The following is a 16,956-nucleotide window of genomic DNA, read 5'->3' on the forward strand; positions in this document are numbered from 1 at the left end:
ACTTCTCAGACCCGCAGCTACACCCGCCCACCCAGAGCGAGGGAAGGCGCGGACCGTTTCCCATAGTGCCCTGCGGGAGGGCTCACCCTACTTCACCCCTTTCCTAGTAGTCTCCCGTCCGGGAGACTACAACTCCCAGCGTCCTCCGGGAGGCAGCGGCGGCGCGGACGACGCCCGGGCCCCGCCCCTCGGCACGGCCCCGCCCCCGCCCGCCAAAGTCTGCGCGCGAATTCCGTGGCGCGAATTGAGGGCTGCGGTCGGGCGCCGAGCGGTTCCGGGTGTGACGCGCAGGACAGTGGCGCGCGGGGCTGGCGAGAGGCAGGTGGGGCCGCCGACGCGGGGCTGGGAAACTGGGGGGTGGCGCGCGTGTCGTACGCTCCGGGCCCACGGCTCCGCCGGGTCGGTAGGCTGCCGGGGAGCGGGCGTGGGGGACGCTCAGGCGGCCGAGAGAGCGGCGGGGAAGGGAGAGCGCCGGCAGCGGGTCCCTACGGGGCACGGGGGGGCGTCCGCCGGAGGGAGAGGGCCAGGTAGAGGGTAGTCGAGGGCCAGAGTCAGTAGGACCTGACAGGGTTTGAGGAGAGGCCTGGGAGGCGGGGCTACTACGAGGGGCGTGGTCACGGAAGTCCCCCGGGGGCTCGGTGGGCGGGGCCATCGGAAATTGGGTGGTCGGGGAGACAGGCCCACCTGGAAGGGGGTGGGGACGGGGCAAAGTTTGTTAGCGGGCGGGGCCAGACGCTAGGAGGCGGGGCCGGGGAAAGGTTCAAGGAGAGGGAGAAGTGGGGTCGGCTTTAGACGGTGTGGGGGGAGGATCCCTCTGGACGGAGGTGGGGCAGAGAGGTCAGTGGTCTGGTCCGGGTCTAGGCCAAGGCCTTAGGAAAGGTCGGGACCCTTCTGTATAAGGAGAGGTCTGGCTTTGTGGATGCCTGATGAGGGGGGCGGAGCGGAGGTAGGGTTGGACCACAGGGCTGGGAGACCAAGGCCTGGGAAGGGAAGGGGCCCTGGAGAGAGTAACTCAAAAGTCTCGGCTTATTGTTGCCCGCAGGGGTGGAGGGAGGGCCAGAGGAGCTTGGGGAGCGGAGAGAAAAGGATATTGATGTCCTTAGGAGAGGGGTAGGCTTGAAGGATAAGGCAAGGGGGGGCGGGGTGCACTTGGCTGGGAGAAGAGATGAGCATTTGGAAAGGGGGGCTGGCATCTGAAAGCCGAGGGGAATCATTGAGGAGAGACAGCAGGACGTGGGATGAAGGACACATCACTTCTTGGCCTCCAACCCCATTTCATCCTGTTTGAATCTCTGACCTTTTAGCCTCAGGGAGGCATGAGGGAAAGGCCAGTGGGGTCTAAGTAAGACCTTAATTTCTTTTTTTTTTTTTTTAAAGATTTTATTTATTTATTTGATAGAGAGAGAGATAGCGAGAGCAGGAACACAAGCAGGGGGAGTGGGAGAGGGAGAAGCAGGCTCTCCAGCGAGCAGGGAGCCCGATGTGGGGCTCGATCCCAGGACCCTGGGATTCATGACCTGAGCTGAAGGCAGTCGCCCAACGACTGAGCCACCCAGGCGCCCCAAGACCTTAATTTCATCTTATCTTAGGATCCCTGAGAGCTTGCTAAGCCTGCAGGTCCCCCTTCTATTCCCAGAGCTTCTGATTAGTAGGTCTGGGAGCAGGCTGGAATATTTTACACGTAATCCCAGGTGAGGTTCTTAGAACTGGCCCTCTATGTTTCTGGGATCCACCATTGGCTGGCTGTGTGGCCCTGAACTACTCACTTTCCTTCTCCTGTCCCAGCTTCCTCATTGTCTTTTGGGTGATGCTGAGCTGTTCTGAGCTTCAGAGGATGAGAGTAGCATATTTAGGGGAATGGTGTAAAATACTTTCCACGGATGGAGGGTGGTCAAGGGAACAGACAGGTCAGGAAACGTGAGCTTTTATTAATGAGAAGAAAAAGACTTGAGCCTGTTGGCTGGTCATCCTCAAACTGTTTAAAGACCCTTTGATATCGTGCTCCTTGTCACATGGCCTGTGGGTTTTGAAAGATCCTGCTTATGGAGCCTAAATTCTTTAGTAATGATGTTTTTGTTACCCTGATTTTTTTAAAAAGATTTATTTATCTGAGACAGGGGAGGGGTAGAGGGAGAGGGAGAGTCCCAAGCAGGCTCCATGCCTAGTGTGGAGCAGACGTGGGGCTCGATCTCACGACCCTGAGATCATGCTCTGAGCGGAAAACAAGAGTTGGGAGCTCAACCAACTTCGCCACCCAGGCGCCCCCGTTACCCTGATTTTTAAATAACGGCATACATAAGGGCCAATGCATTCAGTACCAGGCACCGTTTTAGGTCCTGTGGCCATATCGCTGAACAAGATGGACAAAATCCTTATCTTTATGGAACTCAACGTTTTAGCCCTGTACTGCTTAATAGAGTAGCAGCTAGCCCCATGTAGAGATTTAAATTTAAGCTCATGAGAAACAGATGAAAATCTCAGCTCCTCAGTGGCACTAGCTGCATTTCAAATACTTGAAGCCACATATGGATAGAGTGACCTTTTTGGACTCTGCAGGTATAGAACGTTTCTATCATGTGGAAAATTGTGTTAGAAGCAGTACTCTAGAGAGTGAGACAAAACCTAATTTAGAAGATCCAGTTGTGCTAACTGCTGGGGAGGAGGAGAGTGAGGGGTTAATACAGCAGGCTGGGGGTCGCGGTAGCCGGACCTGCACTCGGAGCAGTGGGATGCGGAGAGGTGGTTGACCGTGGTCTTTGGGAGGCAGTGCCCGTGGGATTCGTGGGTCGATGAGTTTGGGGTATGAGAAAAGAGGTGAATCAGGTGAATCAACAGTCCAAGGGTTGTTTTTGTTTTTGTTTCTTTAAAGATTTTATTTATTTGAGAAGAGAGAGCACAAGCAGGGGGTAGGGGCAGAGGGAGAGGGAGAAGCAGACACCCCACTGAGCAGGGAACCCCATGCAGGGCTCGATCCCAGGACTCTGGGATCATGACCTGAGCCGAAGGCAGGCGCTTAATGACTGAGCCACCCAGGCATCCCGTTTTTTTTTTTTTTTTTTTTTTTTTTTTATTAAAAAATTACATATAGCGAACTTACTCTTTTTGGTGTGTAGTTCTGTCGATTTTGAAATGTGTAGAATTATGTATAAAGACCACCACCATCAAGATACTACAGTTTCATCACTCCAAAAAGTGATTGTGTTCCTCGTCTCTAGGTACCCCTTCCCCCCCCCGCCCGGCAACTATCGGTCCCTCTCCGTCCCTGCAGCGTACCCGAATATTCCTTTTTATTGCCAAGCGAGTGTAAACAAGCTTTAGTACATCCAACAGTGGGATACTGTTCAGCAAGTTGTAGGATGTACCATAGTTTGTTCATCGATTCCCCGTGGGAGGACATTTGGATCATTTTTGGTGACTGTAAACAGACCCGCTGCAGTTAACATTCACTTACGGGGTTTTGTGTGCACGTAGGAGTTCTCCGGGTAAATCCCTCGGAGTAGGGTTGCTGGGTCATATGGTAAGCATATGCTTCACCGTTTGAGAAGCTGCCAGGCTTCTCCAAAAGTGACCGACCCATGTTGAATTCCCTCCAGAAAAGTATGAGACTTCCCATTGTTCCACATCCTCACCAGCACTTGATATTGTCCGGTGTTTTGTTTTGTTGTTAATGGTTAAATAGGCATGCAGTGGACTCCAAGTGACTGGAGCAGCTGGGTGACAAAAGCTACCACCGCAGAGGTGGGAGAAGGAATACGTGTATGTGTGTGTCGTCTGGAGTTTGGTTTTGGTCCCACTGAGGTGGGGATGTTGGTTGGACATCCAGATGTCAGAGCAGAAAACCAGGATGTGCCACCTTGAGTTTAGAGGGCTAGTGACAGCCCGAGTGAGACATTTGGGGGCCATGATCACATTGCATGAGATCTCTAAGGGAGTGGGTGTAAACGGGACAGAGAGGGGGCCTAAGGATTGGGCCTGGGGCACTGCAACAGTTTAGAAAGCTAGTTGCCATCTTGGGGTGCCATGGCTCAGTCGGTTAAGCATCAGCCTTCAGCTCAGATCATGATCCTGGAGTCCCGGGATCGAGCCCCGCATCGGGCTCCCTGCTCAGCAGGGCGTCTGCTTCTTCCTCTGCCCCTCACCTGACTCGTGCTCTCTCCCTCTCTCTCTCTCAAATAAATAAATAAAATTAAAAAAAAAAAGGTCTTAAAAAAAATTAGTTACCATCTTAGTTTTCTGTTGCTATTGTACCAAATCATCCCCTTTGCCACTTAACAAGCTCTGTGATTCCAGGCATCTTTCTGTGCCTCCGTCTCCTCATTGGCGAGATGGGGATAAAAATGGAAAATGTTGGATTGTGTTGTTGGGAAGTATTGGGTAACATCATTTTACACTGGTTATCTCAACAGCCCCAAGATCTAAGGGCCACCCGCCACCCCTTCAGTCCCAATACAGGGGGACCCTTGTCCTCCTCACCCTCAAGAATAGGTAGTGGTTAAGGACACAGACTTTGGAGCCAGATACCTTTCTTCAGATCCTGGCTTCGCCACCCATTAGGCTGTGTGGCCTTGAGCAAATCACTCGACCTCTCTGCTTCCTTTGCCTTGTTTGTAAAATCAGGATAATAACGAATTGTAATAGATTTTGTGTGAATTAATTCATATAAAGCATCTGGAATAGTGCCTGGTCCCTAATAAGCACCCCAGTTAATAAAGTTGATTTTTTTTTTTTTTACAGAAAAAATATTAAGTGAAAAAAAAATTCAGGTTTTACATAGATACTGTTGAAATTTCAAAGGTGGTATGGAGAATGTCTGGTTTGGGAAATAAGTTTTGGAGGAGAGGGGAGGGAACCAGACCCATCTTTCCAAGATGAACTGTGATATAATCAGAACGCAGGATCAACGCAATACGTGTGAGAAGAGAAGTACCAGTTAAGCACCACCGGAGGTCAGGAAATGGAGTGTCTCTCCTAGCAGGTACCCAGGGGAGGCCTCTGGACATCCATCCAGTGCTCAGAGCTGGGCAGGAGGGGACCAGCTGCTGGTGGTCCCAGGGGGCACTCCCCAGAGGGAACCTGGAGGAAGGGGGTAGGAGGCTAGATCATAAAATTTGAACGGTTATGTGGGGTCTAGATTTACTTTTTTTTTTTTTTTTAATGAATGGGTAATAAATATGCAGGGTTTAAAATAAAATCGGGATAGAAGTATGCAGTGACAGGTATGGTTCACAGCCCTACTCCCACTCACCTCGAGTGCCCCCATCCACTTCTGTTGGTTTCTTGATTATCCTTCCAGAGTTTCTATTCGGCAAACAAAAGCAGGACCAAAGAACAGACAGGTTCCTATTTTCTCCTGTCTTACGAAATCAGTAGCATATTATGTACACTGTTCTGCCTCCTTTTTGATTACTGTTTAAAATGTTACTTAAGATACCTAGAACATCTTTCTATATCAGTACATAGAGAATGTCTTCATTCTGCTTTTTTTTTTACTTTTTGTCTTGAAAGGATTATATAGACTTGCCGGAAGTTATAAAAATAGTACACCTTTCTTCCTCCTGGTGGCATCTTATATAACTGTAGTCCAATATCAAAACCAGGAAGTCAGCGTTGGACAATACTGTGAGCTAGACCACATAGCTGGTTCAGCTGTGTGTGTGTGTGTGTGTGTGTGTGCGCGCGAAGTTTGAACCCACGTACAGATCTGTGTAACCACCACCGCAGTCAGGATATGGAACAGTTCTGTCTTCACAAAGGCTCTCGCTGTGCTCCCCGTTTATAGCTGACCGCCCCCCCACCTTTTGTCCCTAAGCTCTGACCACCCCAATCTCTTCCCCATCCTAAGTTTTGTTATTTGGAGAATGTTCCAGAAATGAACTGTACAGTATGTAACTTTCTAATGGGGTGTTCTCTGCGTGATGTTTTTGCCCCTCGTTTCTGTAAAGAATATCCCTTAGAAACTGCTCAGCAGCAGTGGGTATAATTTAATGGAGTGCCATGCGTCAGGGTTGTTTCACCTAAAAACAGTTTTTTATTAGTCTTTTTTTTTTTTTAAGATTTTTATTTACGTATTTGAGAGAGAGAGGGAGAGGGAGGAGGGGCAGAGGGAGAGGGAGAAGCAGACTCCGCTGAGCAGGGAGCCTGATGTGGGGCTCGATCCCAGGACCCCCAGGATCATGACCTGAGCCGAAGGCAAACGCTTAACCAACTGAGCCACCCAGGTGCCCCAGTTTTTTGCTGATCTTAAAACTTAAAACAAAACAAAACAAAACAAAACTTCTCCTCAAAAAACCCCAAATGAAACTGAAAAAAATAAAAAAAAACCTGTAGGTCTTCCGTGTGCCTTCATATTAGATGAAAAGCAGGCTCCATACAATCGAGGCTTCTTATCTTGTTCTGACTTGGAACTTTTTCTTCGCTCATAAATCAGTGTTGGTCCATAAAAATGGGAGTTTCTTGTCGGTGGGGAAACTCATGTTTCTGATTTTGTGCGTTTTTTTTTTCTTCTTCTTTCTGAAAGAAGGAGGGTTCCGTGCTTTGGTCTGTGCACAACCAGTAGTCTCACCAAGGATCTGGATTTCTATTTCAGGAGCATCTGGCTGCAGACGAGGAGGAGGAAAGGGGAAGGGAGAATTCCGACCCATCATGCAGCGGAGTATCAGGTAAGGACGCGGCGCCCCGTCCTACATGCTCTGAGTTCTCTGCTTCTCTCTTGATTTCTGTGCCTTTTCTTGGAAGAACACAAGGTAGTCTCCCAATTGGAATTTCCAGGAGCCGAGCAGTGCAGAAAATGGGGCGTGGGATCTGGAGGACGGGTAGTGTGGTAACTAGAATTTTTTAGCTGGAGGTTCAGAAATGCTGACCCAGTGGTTCACAGTTGGTGGTTTGGCCCCCCAGGGGACAGCTGGCCATGTCTGGAGATGTTTTTGGTTGTCACAACTAGGGGGAGAAGGGGGCTTGTGATTAGCGTCTACTGGATAGGGGCCAGGCATGGTTGCTGCTTAATACCTGCAATGCACGGGACAGCCCCCCGCAACGAAGAATGATCTGGCCTGAAACATCAGTAGTGTCCAGGGTGGGAAACCCTGTCCTCATGCAAGCTGGCCTCAGGAAAACGAGACAGGGAATTACATGGCTTGTGTAGTTGAAGCCTTCCAGAATTAATGGCCTTGGGCTTGGTTGGACCCAGTTGCCAAAACCCTTTCACTGGGAATTTGAGGGAGTGTCCTGAGAGGAAAATGGAGGGGCTGCTCCCGGAAGGAGGGGATGGATTCTAGACTGACCCAGACCTGGCCGCCCACCTGCCAGAGACCTGGGAGGTCACAAATCACAGGCTGCATTTTTCTCACATGATGACAAGTCTGGGCATAGTCTGTCTTTGGCTGATAGCACCTCAGATGTCTTTCTGCCCCTGGCTTGGCTTGGCTTGATCGGTTGATTGACTGAATGTACGGTAAGTGTTAATTTGAGGGTGGTTTTAGATGTGCAGAAAGTTGTACTGATAATAGAGCCTGTTCCTGGGTACCTGGCACCCAGCTTCCACTGTTGATGTCATGGGGCCCGTCGGTCACAGTAAGGGACCAGCATTGGTACATTCCTGTTAACTACACTCTGATCTCCCCGATTTATCTACAAATGCTCTTCTCTGTTCCCAGGATTCAGCTCGGAGTACCCTGTTGCATTTAGTTGTCATGCCCTCTTGGTTCCCTCTGGTGTCAGTCCAGGTGACAGTTTCTCAGACTTTGTTTGTCAGGATACCTGCAGACGGCCCCCCAATGTGTCTGACGTTGTTCTCATAACTAGACAGGGGTCACGGGCAGCGAAGCGAGGTAGCGTCTCATCCCCTCGTGGTTGGGGTGCAGACATCCCTGGGACATGACCAGTGATGCTGACCTTCCTGACTCGGTCAGGAGAGTGTGGGCGAGGCCTCTCCACCTTACTTTCCGTGGTCCTTCCTCAGTACTCACTTCTCTGGAAGCCAGCTACTCAGTCCAGCCAGTCTCAAGTGGAGGGAGGATACCTTGCTTTATTGATCTTTTCCAGAGCACTTCACACTTCCTGACATTTTCTATTTAGTTACTTAACAGTTGCCTCTTCTACTGAGTGTCAACCTGTTGAGGGTGGGGACTTGGTGTCTTTGTCTCCCTGGAATCCCTAGGGCCTGGGAGACGCCCTGGCACATAGGAAGGGCTTGGTTGATTCTTGTGCCATTATCATTCCCATTTTCCCCCTCCTTCTGTGCTCCTCCAGGTCATTTTTCTACCCCAAGAATGAGGGCAAAGTGAAAAAGCCAGAGAAGGAGACCTCCAACAGCGTCAGAGAGACAGAGCCACCTTCAAAGTAAGTAATGGGGCGAAGACATGGTGAATTTGTTCCTTTATAAGTCAGGGCTCTCTTGGCTGTAAGTGTGGCAAACCCAGCTCAGAATGTCTGGGAGTCCTAAAGGGAATTTTTTGACTTCGGTAACCGGGAAGTCCAAAGGTATAGGTCCAGCCTCAGGCACAGCTGGATCCAGGGCCTCGGCGTTGGCAAAGGGGGTTGGCAGGTCCAAGTTCCAGGAGTAAGACATCTGTGGGCAAGCAGTCAGGAGCAAGTTGCATGCATCAATCATACCCCTTCCATCCCCTGGGTCAGGACCCCTCACATGGCTCTACCCAGCTGCAGGGGAAGCTGGGAAGGGATAGTCTCTAGCCGAGAGCCATGGACCTAGCTAAATCTCAGGGGCTGGTATGACTGAAAAAGAGAGGGTCTTCAAATGGATGTTGGAGGCCATTCCCTGCTCTCAGTAGGGGCTCCATCTGCCCCTCAGCATTGCTCGTCACAGAGTAGGTGGGCACGTGGGAGGCCTCCAGAAACGTGGATGCAGTGGATGGTCGGATGATTAAGAGTGTATGCCAAGGAGGCGCCTAGAAAAAGCTCATGGAATGCTTGAAAGAAAAGGAAGGGAATGAAACACCCCCATTTTCCAACCTTCCAGGGTGGCGCTGAAGGAGCGCAATGGAGAGGTGCCTGAGAGCGATTCTCCAGTGAAGAGGCCAGGGCGGAAGGTGGCCCGGGTCCTGGGCAGTGAAGGGGAGGAGGAGGAGGACGAAGCCCTCACGCCCTCCAAAGGCCAGGTAGGTCCTCACCAGCCTGCCCCCCATTCCTGGACGAAGCCATCATTCCCAGTAGCCTTTGGCACGGAATGTAGCCCAGCTGCTCGGGGCGCTCATGCCCCAGGAGGTGGAAGATTTGAGCGGTCGTGCCCTGGAGCAGACGGACGGCCTGGTCTGCACGGTTCTGACTGCACCTGCACCCCGTGGCCTGGGGCAGCCTCCGGGCCTCGTGCTTTGGCCACCTCACCTGTGACATACAGCTCCCGGGAGCACCTACCACTCGGGGTGACTGTGAACAGGAAAGGAGTCAGTTCACCTATGGATCTGAGAATAATGCGTGATCCAGAATTAGGGCTCAAAAACACATCGGGTCTCTCCTGTCGGCAGAGGGCTTTTTGCCTTTTCCAGAGACGTTGGCTTCCTTCCTTTCCTTGCTCAAAGTCACCCAATGGGCAGCCGATTGGTGACCTTAATTCCCTCTGCAGCCTTAATTGCCCTTTGCCACATAACCGAATATATTCACAGGTTCCAGGGACTAGGAGGGGCCATCCTTAGGAGCTTGGACTTTGCCCTGTGGCTGCTAGGGATCCGTGGACCGGTTTTGAGCAGGAGAGGGACGGGGTGGCTTTGGGTCCTGAGCAGCCTTCACAACGTCCCTTTGGGGCCTGTATCCATCAGGGTCTGAATAGGAGAGAGAGACCACATGAGCAGAGAGAGTTTAATATAAAGAATTATCAAATACGTGTGTAGTTCTCAACCAGGTCACTGCAGGGGCGAAAAGAGAACTCGAAGGCGTCATGGTGGTAGCAACTGTCGGGGGCAGCTCCCGCCCCGGGAGCTGTGGAGCCGACAGTCAGACCTTCGGGGGCTCGCTGCTGGGCGCCGGGGCCTCTGAGCTTACAGCTGGCGCCCTGAGGGCCTGCTCAGATCTTGGAGGCAGGGGCCCTGGGCGGAGAGTGCCGGCGTCCAGGGGCATCACGTCGCAGGCCCTGTGAGTGTTGGAAATGCTGAAAGTCGGATCCGGCTGACACAGGCCCTTCTAGTACCCTGTGAGGGCGCTGCCTGCCACAGAGCTTCCTACCAGACTGGGAACGGGGTGTTCAGAGTCCGAGCATCATGGGGGACAGTGGACGGGGTAGGCTTGGAGCGGAGGGGCTGTCGCTTAATAACTGGCGGAGGGCCCTGTAAGATGAGTTAGGGATTGAAACCAAGATACAAGTAACGGGCTTAAACAAGGTAGGAATTTATTTCTGTCTCTAATGGAATAGGAAGTCCAGGATTAATATAGCAGTCTCTCAGTGTCAGAGACGCAGGCTGCTTCTGTACCCTTACTTTTATCCTAGATGCCCTAGTCCAAGCGAATGTCCATTTTCAAGCCAGTGAGAAGAGCAAGACATTCCATGGGAGGTGTACATCATTTTCCCTTGTATTGCATTGTGTAGGAGTGAGGCTCCTGGCCACGCCTAGCTGCAAGGGAGGCTGGGAAGTGTAGTTCTCAGGCTCCTGGCCACACCTAGCTGCAAGGGAGGCTGGGAAGTGTAGTTCTCAGGCTCTTGGCTGCACCTAGCTGCAGGGGAGGAGGCGAAATGTGGTTTTTCGTTGGGCCATCATATGCCTAGCTAAAAATCAAAGGTTCTGTTACATTAGGAAAAAGAGTTGTTGTTATTGTCGTCCATGATGGGGAGAGTCTCGTGCCATGAAACTCCACAGGAGGTTAAGGAGGGTAAGGCCCAGGTTAAGAGAGGAGGGGCCCTGAACTGGGACGGAGAACTCTCTACCCCCAACTGTTTGGAAAAGGACAAGGGGGTGGCCCCTTCTTCCTCCCCTCACTCTAGAATTGCTCTTTCTTGCTTTCCAGAAGCCTGCCCCCAGCTCTCCACAAGTCTCGCCTCCCAGCCCTGTCACATTTCCCGAGAGCAGCCCCTCCCTCTCCAGCTCTCCTGTGGACATCTCCCCAGCAGGGATCCCAAAGCGGCGCACAGGTGAGGACACACAGGCCCCTGCCCCTTCCCTTGCCTGTCTTCGTCCACTTGAGGATTTCTGCACCTGGCAGCCATCCTCACGACAGCTCTGATCTTAGCGTTGTGGTTGAGAGCATGGCTTCACCATCCACTGGCTGTGTGACCTTGGGTAAATGACTTACTTTCTCTGAGCTTTATCTGTAAAACAGAGACGATAATAGTGACAGCATTTATCATACAGAGATTAAGAGGAAATACGTGGAAAGTGCTTGGACGTGGGCCCAGCCCATAGTAAGTGCTCAGGAAGCTTGGGTTATTGTAACCGCGGGTACGTGCTGTCCGGGAGGCAGCGCAGCTCACTGTGGGAGCCCAGGAAAGAGGGAGACTGGTAGAAGAGAGATTGACCCAGCCGAGCCTTGAGGGAGAAGGAAGAGTGAGCAGGGAAGAGGGTTAACAACAGAAGGAAGGAAGTAGGCATCGAGAAGGCCCTTTGGGGCACTGATGGCTTGGTGTGTTGGTGCTTAGTGCAGAGGCTTGGGGACCCCAAGTGGGGACACTGGAGAGGGGACACTGGAAAGCCAGCCTGAGGAATGGCACCTCTGTCCCCTGGGGGTTGGGAACGTTTTGTACGGGTGGGGAGGCACAGGTGAGAGACCCTCACATGATGCTAGGGGACAGGTGTAGCAGGTGCGACCAAGGGACTGAATTCTCAGTGCTGCACCGTTTTTGTTAAATTTAAATGTGCAAGCTGATGCCGGATTGAATTACCGAAGACTCTCAGGCACGTTTAGAATAACTTAGGTGCACAGATCTTCTTCAACTGTAAATTCTGTGAAGTCTAAACACAGATCAGCTCTTTCTGAGGAAAACTTAGCAACCAGTTGAGATGTGCTGAAGTACGTCGGACTTTGAAGACTTAGCACGGAAAAGAAAATGTTAATTATTTTAGCATTGAAAACACAACACGTTGGAGTCGTAGTATTTTTGGATACATTGGGTTACATAAACCGTATTATTAAAACGAGGTGTATCTGGATTTTTTTTTCCTTTTCTCAATGTAGCTACTGGCAAGTTTAAGATCAGGTATGTGTCTCACCGTATTTTTCCATCGGGTGGTGCTGGTATAAGAAATAGCACGCCTGAGGACACCTGGCTGGCTCAGTTGGTGTAACATGTGACTCTTGATCTCGGGGTCGTGAGTTTGAGCTCCACTTTGGGTATAGAGGTTACTTAAAATCTTAAAAAAAAAAAAAGAAAAGAAAAGAAATAGCACAGTTGAAACTAATAGACTGTATGTTAATTACACTTGCATAAAAAACTTTAAAAAATTTTTTTAATTAAAAAAATAGAAGAAGAAAAGGAGTCGCAGTGGTAACAGGGCTCAGAACTGAGGCAGCGCAGAGCGGGTGACACCCGAGCTGAGTCTTGGAAGATGCGGGAGGGCGGCGGGAAGCGGTGCAGCCACGAGCAGTGTGCAGAGGGACCACGTGGCACACGGGGCGTCACATACACCGGCGTGTTTCTGGAGGGTCAGGTGCAATGTGGGGAGCAGGGCGAGTTTGAGGACCGTGTGCAGTGAGACAGGAGGGTGGGGCTGGCTCCCACAGGGCCCCGCATGCTAGGCCAAGAGCCCAGGTTTTGTCCTGGCGGGTGCTGGGGCGCCATGGGAGGGCTGCGGGACGGGGGCGGTGGGGAGGTAGTCATGAAATAGCTGAGTGGCGCGGGGCCTGCTGGAAGCTCAGGGCTGACCCTGAGATTGGCCCTGGGGGGCGGGGGGTGTCAGGGAATTCTTTTTAGAGGAAAGGACCCCTGAACTTTGCCCCTGAGCAGCAAGTGCCAGGGCCCGGAGGTGTGTTGTGTTTGGGAGCAGCAGGAGTTCAGCGGTGCTGGAGAATGAAGGGTTACGTGGCGTGGAAAGAGTTAGAAGGTCAGCTGGAGAGAGATGAGACAGCACAGCGGCAGATACCAGAGGACTTGCTTCTGGAATGTGTGTGGGGGGGGGGGGGGGAGGTGCTAGAGTCGGCGCGGCACTGGGCCGAGCGCGTCGTAGCATCTCTTACTCTCGGGGACTGTTTCTATTCTGCATATGTGGGAGACGGAGGCACAGAGAGATTAAGTAACCTGCTCAGGGTCACACGGCCAGGAAGCGGCAGAGCTGGAAGAATGAGGCGCACCTGGGGCAGAAGGGGAGCGTCCCACAGCCTTCTCAGGGGGCCCCATCACTGACTGGCCTGAGCTTACTGGGGCGGGGGGCGGACAGACCCATGAGGTCCACCACACCAAGCCCCTTGTCTTCCCAGCTCGGAAGCAGCTTCCTAAGCGGACAATACAGGATGTCCTGGAGGAGCAGGGCAAGGATGAGGACAGAGAGGCCAAGAGGAAGAAGGAGGAAGAAGGTGAGGCACCAGGGGAAGGGAGGGCGAGAGAGAGAGAGTTGGAGGGTGCACCGTGGGGAATCTGGAAGGGTGGGGGCCTCTCCCCGAGGCTGGACTGTTAGGATCCCCGATCTAATGCCTGTGTCCCTGAATCTCGATGTGGCCGTCAGAACCCCACACACCAGCACAGGCATTTGGGTTACGAGAGCATTTTGAAATGCATTCATTTGGGCCCCTTTAATTTAGGATGAATCCGTATGCCGTTTCCCATTTTTATCCTTTGTTTTTCTGTTTGTGTTGATGGAAAATGTATTCTTCTCCATGACTTCTTTTTCCTTAGAAATGGGACCAGAAGGCAGAGACCCCCAGCTTCTCAACAGCACGCTTAGTGCGTAGTAAATTGTTGATGGCACCCCTGGGCCGCCACCTCGACAGTTCCGTTTATTAAGTAGTTATGTCCAGACAACTGTTAATGTTCTAGAAACTTGGGTGTTTGAGAAAACGGCGCACGTCCGTTGAAAGGAGAAGTACTATTTTTTGTTTCCTCCTTCAGAGAGTCACAGTTAGTTACTAGCTAGGATGTGTCCTGCCCTCTGCACAGTCGCGCAGACCTTTGGAGTCCCTTGTTCCCCGTGCCGAGTTTTGATCACAGCAGCCAAGGAAAGCCCAGCTTGGCGGACAGGTGACGTCAGGAATTGCGAGACCCGCGGGCCAAGGATGCTGAAATCTGACCTACCTCGAGCTCGTAGTTCCTGCCGTGACCAGCAGATGCCCCCAGTTTCCCCTGGAACCGGGAACTATCCGCGGTATCCCCAAGAGTTCGGCCCACGGGGGACATTCTGGTGCAAAGATCTGATCCACTGGTCACTTGGGACCTCTGTGCAGCCTTTACCACTGTCAGTGTTTAATAACAGGTCCTCATTTGGCTCAACTCTTCCGGGCAGATGTGGCTTCCTGTGGGCAGTTTTTAGTCCGGGTCCAACCTTACTGTAAATGGTGCGTTTTTAGCCAGTGTCGGTGTCTGGGGCTGTGCGTGGGAGAGCGGGCAGCTGCTTGATTCTTCTCAAGTTCACTTACACAGTTTTTATGGAAGTATGACCTTTTTTTTTTTTTTTCCCAGCTTAAAACATTTTTCATTTTTACCCATATCAAGTTATCATGTGCGTTTGGAACTCTTTCCAGTTGTATCTTGCGGTGAATAATTTTAGATGTTGATCAGAAGATACTGGCTGTCTGTGTCCGTTTCTGGCTGCCCAGGCGCGCGAACACGGGGTTTGGATTCCGTTGGAGGCCCCGCCGCGCTTGGGGCTGACCAGGAGCGGGCTCACACCTCCTGCCACTTTATAGACGTGCTTGATCTGCAGAGGAGCAGATCGGAGTTGAAATGTCCCTGGGGGTCAGAATAATTCTTTTTTTTTTTGCCATCTGACTTCTGTCATCCAAAGCTGAGACCCCACCGGAAAGCCTCACAGAGCCTGAAGTGACCCAAAAGGAAGAAGCAGAAGGGGAGGGCCAGCCCGTGACGCCCCCTGAGCACCCAGAGACCTCCTGTGAGTTTCCACTCCCCGGGGACCCTGGCTGTCTGGTTTTGGGTTGGATGTCTTCTGAGGCCAGTTAATTTAATTTCGTTTTTTTAAAGATTTTTATTTGAGAAAGATAGAGAGTGAGAGAGAGAGAGATGAGGTGCAGAGGGAGAAGCAGACTCCCCGCTGAGCAGGGAGCCTGATGCAGAACTCGATCCCAGGACCCTGGGATCATGATCTGAGCCAAAGGCAGATGCTTAACCGACTGAGCCACCCAGGTGCCTCTCTGAGGCCAGTTAATTTTAAATAAGACTCCAATGTGTTGTTGAAATGCAAATTCTCGGGGAATCAGAGGTTTTATTGTCATCGTTTTTATGGTTAAAATCTCCCCCCTCGCCCCCGCACATGGGAAAGAAGAAAGAGCCAGTCATCTTCCAACAAAATATTTGTATCTTTGAGAAATCACAGGTACTAAATGTTACTGAGGGGTAGTTTATGAAGTTAGACCGCTTGGCTGAGCTGCGGGGTTTTTGAGGTTCTAGTTACCCTCACAGGCCCAAGAACAAGCCCCACAGCCGGGTGTCCGTGAGACTCCTGTGTCCAGCATCATGGGGACATTTCGAGGACGTGGACCTTACCCGCTTTCCTGCAACTGCCGGGGAAGTGGGAACATTTTCTGCTGATCGTGCTGAGATTTCTTTTTACCGCTGTCCGTAAAGTCTCCGGTCTCAGGCTAGACGCTCGAGGGAATTCTGTTAGTACTGACGGAAAAGCATCGGGCCCAAGAGGCTCAAAAAACTTAACGCACAGAAGGAAAGGGGCAGAACTGAAGGTGTTTTCCGTATGTGGAGTCAGAACCAGTGACGAGTGCAGTCTCGGGTTGGAAGTGGGCATCCCCACCCAGTGTCTCTCGCTTTAGCAGCGGAGCCCCCGCCAGACACCGCCTTGGAGGCTGAGGTGGCGGGGAAGCGGGAGGCTCGAGAGGAGGACCCGGCCAAGCCGCCCGCCAAAGCGCCCAAGACGGTCAGCAGCTTCTTCGGTGAGTGTCTCCTGCCCCTCAGCTCCCAGCCTCTTGGGGAGGAGGCGGGCCTTTCCCCAGAGCGCGTCCCACTTGGTGGAAGGTCTGACCCCTGTCTCCTGGCTTCATGGGCCGGTGGGGGCTCTCAGGAGGAGGGCCCACAGTTTCCTGACTTCATTCCCAGCCCCCCGGAAACCGGCAACCAAGAAAGAAGGGAAAGAAGAGGGACCTGGCACAGCAAGACAGGAGGAGGCCAAGGGGTGAGTCCGTGTCGGCTGTCGAGTGGAGAGGACAGGGCGGTAAGGGGAGGCCTGTGGTGAGTCCAGATTCTCCTGATTTGATTCCTCTAACGATGAGACCAATGCCCGCCAAAAATTCTTTCAGCTACAATTGGTGATTGCAGCTAATTATTCTAATGACAGTGTTTTTGGGATTGTTAATGTCATTTTTGTGAGACCCCATTTTCCATTCCTCAAACATGTCATGTGCGTCTCTACCTCAGGGCCTTTGCACTTGCTGTTCATTTTGCCTGGAGTGCTCTTCTCCTGGATACCCACTCTGCTCACTCCTCATGTCATTCTGCCCAAATGTCTCCTTCCCCAGCCTTTCCTCAGAAGTGGCACCTCCATCCCGCCTTCCCCCAGCGTGGTTTGATTTTGGTTTTGGAAATATTTTTTTAATACCAAAATTATTTGTTGCTACGTTTGTTTTGGTTTTTTTCTTCCCCGACTCTCCGGCTAGAATGTGAGCTCTAGGTTCAGCAACTTTGTTTTCATTCCCTTCTGCGCCCTCATGCCTAGAACAGCGTCTGGCGCGTAGTAGGTGCTCAGAAAATGTTAGCTGGAGGACTGGCTTCTCTTTGACCCAGGTGTCTATCCCCCTGTTGCCTCCACAGGCCCCTGGACCCCCCCAGCTACAATCCTGCCAAAAACAACTACCATCCCATTGACGATGCGTGCTGGAAGCCAGGCCAGAAGTGAGGCTCCC

General features: G+C 51.9%; 1 protein-coding gene across 3 annotated transcripts in view; it reads left to right on the top strand.

Moving 5' to 3' along the window:
* Window positions 1-198: 198 nt before the first annotated feature.
* LIG1 (DNA ligase 1) overlaps window positions 199-16,956 on the top strand; it is a 35,311-nt gene continuing 18,553 nt past the window's right edge. The window contains exons 1-10 of one of the 3 annotated variants that reach the window (XM_032388696.1): window positions 199-322; window positions 6,587-6,659; window positions 8,248-8,337; window positions 8,975-9,113; window positions 10,951-11,074; window positions 13,354-13,449; window positions 14,874-14,978; window positions 15,871-15,990; window positions 16,154-16,229; window positions 16,865-16,945. In XM_032388696.1, the coding sequence (XP_032244587.1) occupies window positions 6,643-6,659; window positions 8,248-8,337; window positions 8,975-9,113; window positions 10,951-11,074; window positions 13,354-13,449; window positions 14,874-14,978; window positions 15,871-15,990; window positions 16,154-16,229; window positions 16,865-16,945 (848 nt within the window). In that variant the 5' untranslated portion in view covers window positions 199-322; window positions 6,587-6,642. The remainder of the gene's footprint in view (window positions 323-6,586; window positions 6,660-8,247; window positions 8,338-8,974; window positions 9,114-10,950; window positions 11,075-13,353; window positions 13,450-14,873; window positions 14,979-15,870; window positions 15,991-16,153; window positions 16,230-16,864; window positions 16,946-16,956) is intronic. The other 2 variants (XM_032388698.1, XM_032388697.1) reach the window with 2 other exon arrangements.

The sequence above is a fragment of the Phoca vitulina genome, unplaced genomic scaffold, assembly GCF_004348235.1.
Source record: "Phoca vitulina isolate PV1807 unplaced genomic scaffold, GSC_HSeal_1.0 scaffold52, whole genome shotgun sequence".
NCBI lineage: Eukaryota > Metazoa > Chordata > Mammalia > Carnivora > Phocidae > Phoca > Phoca vitulina.